This window comes from Gymnoscopelus microlampas (genome assembly GCF_963454915.1).
Source record: "Gymnoscopelus microlampas genome assembly, chromosome: 4".
In the NCBI taxonomy this organism is placed as follows: domain Eukaryota; kingdom Metazoa; phylum Chordata; class Actinopteri; order Myctophiformes; family Myctophidae; genus Gymnoscopelus; species Gymnoscopelus microlampas.
In genome coordinates this window covers 9,931,420-9,940,180 of record NC_139941.1, presented here as the reverse complement: position 1 = coordinate 9,940,180, position 8,761 = coordinate 9,931,420, and the positions used below count along the sequence as shown (strand labels likewise).

The 8,761-nt window shown below is 42.5% G+C and overlaps 1 protein-coding gene across 1 annotated transcript; it reads left to right on the top strand.

Annotated features, from left to right (window-relative positions):
• The first annotated feature begins 2,028 nt into the window (after positions 1–2,028).
• gcnt4a (glucosaminyl (N-acetyl) transferase 4a) lies at positions 2,029–8,534 on the top strand. The gene is made up of 5 exons (XM_084054476.1): positions 2,029–2,151; positions 2,823–2,897; positions 4,388–4,729; positions 5,310–5,660; positions 6,427–8,534. Exons 3-5 carry the CDS (start codon positions 4,389–4,391, stop codon positions 7,049–7,051), a joined length of 1,317 nt encoding a protein of 438 aa, XP_083910602.1. The 5' UTR covers positions 2,029–2,151; positions 2,823–2,897; position 4,388; the 3' UTR covers positions 7,052–8,534.
• The last annotated feature ends 227 nt before the right edge of the window (positions 8,535–8,761 follow it).

The following is an 8,761-nucleotide window of genomic DNA, read 5'->3' as shown; positions in this document are numbered from 1 at the left end:
AATAACAAGGAAAATACTTGTGTGTCATCGGTTCTCAAAGTGGGGGGTCCTTGAAAGGGTTCCAGGGGGCCCCAGCAAAATGAGAAACAATTTATAGTTACTGTATTATAGTCGATTCAAAAATAGCCAATCTACAAGCTCACAACTGGTGGCCAGAGGTGGACAAAGTACTCGACCCCAGTACTTGAGTAAGAGTACAGAAACTCCTTGGTCAAATTTACTCCACTATAAGTAAAAGTAGCTCAGTCAAAATGTTACTCAAGTAAGAGTAAAAAAGTCATTGCTTTTAAATATACTTAAGTATTCCAAAGTACATGCTTTGAAAAATACTTAAAGTACAAGTAAAAGTAAAAGTACATTTCTTAATGTTTAGATCAATGAATTGCTGTAATGTTTTCACAATGAATTTATAGGACCTTGTAACTCTTGTTTCAGATAAGTACTGTAACTCGGCACTGAAACCAGCACAGCAGCACTGCATGTACTGATGTGCTTGTAGAACCACTACGTTATACAAAGCCTCCAGAAACACCTATAAAAACATAGAAATGACTAAGGAACCAGAACTAAATACTTTTACTCCTATACACCCATACAAGATGTAACAAAGCGGCGAGCGGAGGGGGAAGCCAGAAACACGGCTAGTGTGAGAGCAGAAGTTACGCCAATTGCATTTTACGGAAGAAAAAAAACAGCCAACCTAAAGGCCAAACCGCACCAATGCAACTAGTCGCAACTCCTTGCAACAAAACTGTTTTACGGTCAACCACACCAATGCAACTCCTTGCAACTGCCATTGGGGTTAATGGTTGCAAGTAGTTGCATGTTGCAAGTAGTTGCATGTTGCAAGTAGTTGCATGTTGCAAGGAGTTGCATGTTGCAAGTAGATGCATGTTGCAAGTAGTTGCATGTTGCAAGGAGTTGCATGGCGAAACATTGTTGTGGATATGGAGTGTTCTTAAAAGTACTCAGTACTTTATAGCCTTCCTAGAAAATTACTCGAGTAAAAGTAAAATATTTGTCTTGGAAATGTATTCAAGTAAGAGTAATAAGTATCAAAAAAATCTAATACTCATTAAAGTACAGATCCTCAGAATCTGTACTCAAGTACAGTACTCAAGTACATTTACTCCGTTACTGTCCACCACTGCTGGTGGCAATGTGACACATTGAGCGTTGAGCTTGTAGATCTGCTATTTTTGAAACATTTGATGAAAATGTTTGAGAACCACTTCACTGAGGGTATCCTGTAATTATTAAAATAAAATATTGACTTGGTATAACAAAAAATATACATTTTATTATAGCAGTCATTTTGAGAAAATATCTAATTATTTTGAGATTCTATTATGTTATTTTGAGATACCAAGTCATTGTTTTGAGAAAAAAATGAATACTTTTTCCACCACTGCATCTGTTACTGACAGCAGCGAATGCACACACGAGATTCCACAGGGAAACAATAGTGTGTGTAACTGCGGGTGAAGTGGGCAGGGCAAACGGAGTGAGAGTTTCCATCAGTGTTGCCATGTCCGCTTATTATAAGTGACTTTGGGCTTGTTTTTCTGTAAAGTTGCTTGTTAAATATTTGTTAGTTGCGCGTTGCTTGGGGGGCTTATTTCTAAAGTGCTGTTGCTTATTTGGGCTTTGTTTCCTGTTTAAACCAGTGGTTCTCAAACATTTTCATGTCAAGGACCCCCCAAAATGAATATGTATTTGTCCACGGACCCCCATCTGAAAATAGTTTGTGCCAGGGACCCCCATACAAGATTTGTGTTGTTAAAATGTTTAAAAAATATTCCACATTTTGCCACTTTTCCCCCCCAATACATTAATACTTTTACGTAAGTAAAAAATGTGAGTACTTCTTAGTTCTTCCACCACTGCATGTACAGTAAGTCGACACTCTTGGGCTTGAATCATTTTCATCGACCGGGTTCTGCTTATTTCTCTCGCAAGATCTGGCAACGCTGGATTTCCATCATATGAGACCCATCCGTTCCGTGCGTCCGAAGATTCTTCTGACCAGAGCAGCCGTCCTGCTGGATCAGCCGCTCCGCAACGCATCTGATCACCATGAACTGATCACTGGATCACTGGATCACTGATGAACTGGGAACTCATGACTACAGCACCTTCTCCACCAAGCTGGTAAAGTCTTCATCACAACCTTTTATAGATCAGTGGTTCCCAAACTTTTCAGCTCAAGACCCAAAAGAGAATTTAAGACGTTTTGCCCGGGACCCAATGATACTAGTGAAAATAGCAGATCTACAAGCTTGCAATGCCCTGGCGCTTCTTAGACGTTTTCAGATGTAGCCTATTTATGGAAATTATTATGATTTATTGTTTTACTTTATTCATTAAATATATCATATCATTTTCTTCAAACGGGTTGAAGAAAATGAAATCCCATAAATACTGTTCCATGACCCAAACGTGGGTCCCGACCCATTGTTTGGGAAACCATGTTTTATAGGCTACTCTTCATATAGGCTATAGCCTCGAAATAAAAGACAAACACGTTATCTTTCATCATGACTTTTGTGATTCCTTTTTTATTTCGTCCAAAAGATGTAATTTAAACTTTAAAAAACAGCTCTTCTGACTTTATTAGGTTGATAAAATTCCAATATTGTGTTGTCCTTTTTTATGTAGACTGATTAGAGTCTATTACTGATAGGCTACACACCATCTGATGAGGAAATAATAGAGACAAATGTCTGAGTTTGGTGTTTTATCATCATATGACAGTTAAACACCTCTATCTCTGATATCTGGCCAAAAAAAACCTGATAAAAAACATGTCTTGTCGTTTTTAGGCGACTTTGCTGTTGGGACTGGACAACTTTTTGATGGCACTTGTCAGAATCCCACAGACAGTTTTAGAGTGCAAGGTAAGTTCCTGTTTCTTTTCTTTTGCCCCTTTTTTCCCCCCAAATGTTGCACAGTGGTCTCTTTTACTGAGCTGTAGGCAGTGGTGGACAAAGTAACTCCAGTACTTGCTTTACTCCTGGTCAAATATTACTGAAAGTGCAGTGGTTTTACTTAAGTAAAAATATCAATACTGCAATATAGACATACTCTGTAACAAGTAAAAGTCTGGAATTCAACATTTACTTGATTAAAAGTACAACAGTATTGGCATCAAAATGTACTTAGAAAGTACCAAAAGTAGAAAGTGCTCATTATACAAATTGTTCCATTTTACGTTTTCAAATTCATACAAATCTTTTGAAAATAGCAGCGACACATTGTGAGCTTGTAGATCTGCTATTTTCAAATGGCCCAAATGTATAGGGCTGAAGTGGGTAATGTATGTTTTGTGATAATAATCATCTACAAAGTAACTAGTAACTTTTTTTTATTTTTTGAATAATCTACTGAAGTAAGTACTGTACTTGAGTACATGTACTTAGTTACTTTCCACCACTGCAAATTTGTACTTGAGAGCTAAAGTACTAGAGTGCTTGCTATTAGATACTTAATGTTTCAAAGGTAGGCCTGCAACTTACAATTCAAAGTTCATTTGGTTCCATTTATCGATCTACAGACCCATAAGGGTCCATTTTGATTCCCTATGAGAGTTAAATGAACACTCAGGATTTTACTGTGTATCCAAATATTTGCTGTCATAAAAAGCAAATGAGTTGTCCTATATTAAGAAGCCACAAACCATCCCACTTTGCATACTAGACAATGCAAGCTGTGTTGCAAACAAAATGAATTGCAGTACTTCAGTAAGTGATATTTGTTTGTTCAAATAACTGTTAAATGGTTCTATCATCGCTATAGAGCAGAGGTTCTCAAGCTATGTTTCGGGACCCCTAGTGGGGTCGCGGGAGGATGACAATGGGGCCACACATTCACAACTGGAGAAAATAAATTGCATTAAGATTCTGTCATCAGCTATTCATTGGCTATATGCTGTATGCTTAATCCATTTACAAATACAGACTCACTTTTCCTTGATTGAGTTTCAACTTAAGTTGTATTTAAAAATATATATATTTCTATTACGTGTAGCTAACTTTATATATCGTTGCTGTTGGGCAGAAACCTCATATCTCCATATTTCTTTATATTCTTTATATTTATTTTCCCGTAATTAATTTTAACCCAAAAGCAGCTTCCTATTAAGTGAAAGTGAATGTGTTTGAATCTGTCTTTGCGTTTTATAAATATTGAACCAATAAAAAGTGTTAACAAGAGCTTGTGACTGAATAATAACTACATTGGATCCATCGGAACCCAGGTAAAAAAATAAAAACATTTCCTGAAAAGTAACAGTTTTGGACGTACACATGTTCCACTCTACAGCGACGATATATTACAAGCTAAATGGTGATTTATTTTCTATTTCCTCCTCTTCTGCCCTCTCCTGCAGAATGAAAATAAGATGCGGACCCTTCCATAAATTCCGACACAAGTGCTTCCTGTTCTCCCTGTTGCTGCTGCTGGTGTGTCTGCTCAGGGTGGTGTACGTCAAGGTGACGGTGCGGAACAGCTTCTACATCGAGCCCTATGGGATCACCGCCAGCGGCGGCGGCGGCGCCGCGTCCAGAGCCCAGGCGCACCGCTACAACAGCATCAACTGCACCGCCGTCTACCAGCTGGACCCCGTCGAGATCGGAAAGGCCCTGGAGATACGAAAGAAGGTCATCGTCGACCTGGACGACGAGAGCGTCGTCTCTCTGACCTCGGACTGCCCGAGTTTCGCCAAAACCAGGCACGTGCACACACGTAGACATCAAAGGGGGCTTGAGCCTCCGCCCTTTTTTACTCTGCAGTAAAAGTGCCCTCTCCAGACCATGAACGTAGCACTTACTAGTTTGAAAGAAATGCAAAATGCCCCCTTTCCATGCCGTACCTGAACGCAGCGTTCAAGAGAATTGCCTTTTTTCCAACCTCTCCTGAATCTCCAGTATTGGCTTGAATCTTGATCAGTGGTGTAAAGTAACTAAGTACATTTACTCAAGTACAATTTTGAGGTATTTTTTATCTCAGAGGCAAATATTGTACTTTTTCTCCACTACAATTATTTGAAAACTTGAGTTTCTAGTTACTTTTTAGATTTTGATTATTATTACAAAACATACATTAACCACTTCAGCCCCACATACATTTCGTCCATTTGAAAGCTCACAAGCTCACAATGCGTCACGGTGCGCCGCATTGTGAGCAGCGCGACGCGTTGTGAGCTTGGAGATCGGCTATTTTCGGTATTTTCACCAAAAGTGCCCTTTTAGAAATGTCAGCCCCTTGCCCCGCTAACGTTCTCTGCACGTCCCTGACCCCAAAAAAAACAGGGGCTACGCCGACGTCTCGGCGTCGGACGAGGAGCGCCGCTTCCCGCTGGCCTACTCGCTGGTGGTGCACAAGAACGCGCCGATGGTGGAGCGCATCCTCCGCGCCATCTACGCGCCGCACAACGTCTACTGCGTCCACTACGACCGGAAGTCCTCCCCGGCGTTCGTCGCGGCCATCAGGAACCTCGCCCGCTGCTTCCCCAACCTGCTGATCGCCTCCAAGCTGGAGTCGGTGGAGTACGCCCACGTCACCCGGCTCAACGCCGACCTCAACTGCCTCTCGGACCTGCTGGCGTCCGAGGTCAAGTGGAAGTACGTCATTAACCTCTGCGGGCAGGACTTCCCTCTCAGGTGATTGATTGTCATCTAGACAATTTGACGTTTGACGATTTAATTGTAATTGGAACGCATGAATCAAAATTTCTGTTCTGCCTTTTCTTTGTAAAGAAAAATCCCACGGGGCAGATTTGACAAATAACTTTAAATATCTACAAAGAAATGACCGACACTGATCGGCACCAATAATGAAGTTACATTCTGTACTATGGCCAAAGCAGGGCCATATATTTAATAATCAACCCTCATCCACAAAAGGTTGGGAAGCAACTGCGGTATAACACGGACTGACCGCACGCACGTACGCACGCACGCACGCACGCACGCACGCACGCACGCACGCACGCACGCACGCACGCACGCACGCACGCACGCACGCACGCACGCACGCACACACACACACACACACACACACACACACACACACACACACACACACACAAGCTGATTAACTTGAAAGGAAGATTGTCACCCACTCTGTTGAAATGAGATATTATGTGAATTGTTGACTTTGAATATAATTACTTTTTGTTTTAATGACTTAAAAATGTTGAATGTTAAAATGTGTGTTTAATTGTTTATATTTATACCTTTAAAAAGTTAAAAACATTGCGGAATAAGCTGATCTCCACACTCACAACACGCCTGTAGCTCAGCCTATAGCGCAGAAGAACTCATAAATATGAATGGAAAAACGATGTATGCATAACGATTCCGACTATCTCAAGCGATTGCGATCGGGCGATATTATGATCGTAACCGTGGCGTTTCCCGTCCTCAGGTCCAACTTCGAGCTGGTGGCGGAGCTGAAGCGCCTCAACGGCAGCAACATGCTGGAGTCCAGCCGGCCCAGCGAGCTGAAGAAGCAGCGCTTCCGCTTCCAGTACGAGCTGAAGGACGTGCCTTACGAGTACCGCAGACTGCCCGTCAAAACCGCGCGCGCCAAGGAGGCGGCGCCGCACGGCATCGAGGTGTTCATCGGGAGTGCCTACTTCGTCCTGTCCCGGGAACTGGTGGACCACGTGGCCCGCAGCCAGGCCATAAAAGACTTCCTGGCGTGGTCGTCGGACACGTATTCGCCCGACGAGCACTTCTGGGCCACCGTGGTGCGCGTCCCCGGCGTGCCGGGCCACGTGCCCCGCTCGGACCCGGACATAACGGACCTGAAGAGCAAGACGCGCCTGGTCAAATGGAACTACCTGGAGGGCTCGCTGTACCCGCCGTGCACCGGCGTGCACATGCGCAGCGTCTGCATCTACGGCGCGGCGGAGCTCCGGTGGCTGCTCAACTACGGCCACTGGTTCGCCAACAAGTTTGACCCCAAAGTGGACCCGGTTCTCATCAAGTGCCTGGAGGAGAAGCTGGAGGAGAAGCGCAAGCGCTGGGAGCGCCTGCTGTCGAGGTGAAATACGGGGCGACGTGGGTGGAAAGAAGGACGTCGCTTCCCTTAAAGGGCCACTGCACCCATTGTCAACCTCTCTTCTTATAATTAGTCCTCATTAATGCTCGTTATTAAGACGGCACCATTTCTGTCTACTCACTCTGTGTCTCAGAGGAGCGCTGTGGACAGTTCAGAAACCTGCCTACCAATGACATCATCAGTAGGCAGGTTTAGTCATTTCAAACAAGATGTCTACTTTGGGGTTTTTTATGCACAAAACGGCAAAGGCTGTAGTTTCTATTTGTTTGGAATCCCCATCGATGATGTCATTGGTAGGCAGGTTTCTGAACTGTCCATATCCCAACGATGAAACCCAGAGTGAGTGGACAGAAATTGTTCCTGATAATAAGCATTAGTAAGGACCGATTATTGGGAGGAAAGGTTGAAAATGGGTGAAGTGCTCCTTTAACAATTAGGCCATCCTGCTGCAGAAAGGTTGCTGCACTTGTTCTATAGCAGTGGTTCTCAAAGTGGGGTCTGGGGACCCCAATGGCTCTTTGAGGGGCTTCCAGCGGGTCCCAAACAAAAAGATTTTACGTAGCATCAAAAATCTGTTTTAAGACTATTTTATGCTTCAGCTATTCCAAAATAGCCGATCTTAAAGCTCAAAACACGTCACAATGCGACACGTTATGAGCTTGTAGATCTGCTATAAAAAAATAATTATAATAATAATATTATTCAAAAAATATTTTAATACAATGTTCTCTTATGGGGGTCCCTAGCATTTTCAGATGGGAGTCCGTGGCTAAATCCATTATCAATTTATGGGGTCCTTGACATGAAAACGTTTGAGAACCGCTGTTCTATAGAAAGAAATGCCTGTTTCACGTTTTGGCCCTTTATTAATCACTTAAACCTCAACATCTGCATTGTGGGGAAAGCTTTCGCAGGAAATAGCAGATCCACAAGCTTGTCGATCTGCTATTTTCAGCAAAAGCTTTCCCCACAATAACAGAAAACTGAAAAGACACTAGTTTAGAGCCCTGGGGGACTCCGGTCAACCATATGGGTTTTTGGTGGTACTTCAAATCATTGCATTTCCCAGAGGAAGCCGTTTCAGAAGACTGAAAAGAGTGCCTATATCTCCACTGTACGCCGTGTACAGCACAACTCTGCCATAACTGTAGCAGAAGTATGAAATGTTGCAAATGGCTCAGAAACGTGTGATTTTGTGGTAACACGTGCTATGCATCCTACTGTATGTTTATAACGCATTATAAATATGCTTATAATGCATTATGAACTCCTTATAACACCGTATGTTAATACATAATGCTTTATAACAATAATTATAACACGATAAAGCATTTTATGATAACTTATAATGTCAGGTATTATAATACTTCATAAAATATATTTCTTCGAATTTCCATTTCCGCTAAGCAGCAAGCTGTATATATATCGTCTCTGTCGGTTGGAAACCTCATACGTCCAAAACTGTTACTTTTCGGGATTAGAATAAAAAAGTCGCTAAAGTAGCAGATATGCCAGCTCGAAACGTGCTTGTATATCTGCTACTTTCATGTAGGATCACGTAGGGCGTTGATTTACGAAAAAAACACATAAAGTTAAAATATGGAGATAAGAGGTGTCTGCCCGACAGCAGAGATATGCTTCGACACATTTCACGCGACTGCAAACACGAAACGGAAACGGAGGAGGAGACGGAGAC

What these genes read in the sequence shown, in the direction of transcription:
- gcnt4a (XM_084054476.1), top strand. Translation starts at nt 4,389, where the DNA reads ATGAAAATAAGATGCGGACCCTTCCATAAATTCCGACACAAGTGCTTC. An exon ending in CCGAGTTTCGCCAAAACCAG is followed by an intron (nt 4,730 to 5,309) that starts GCACGTGCACAC and finishes CAAAAAAAACAG; the next exon opens with GGGCTACGCCGACGTCTCGG. An exon ending in GGGCAGGACTTCCCTCTCAG is followed by an intron (nt 5,661 to 6,426) that starts GTGATTGATTGT and finishes TCCCGTCCTCAG; the next exon opens with GTCCAACTTCGAGCTGGTGG.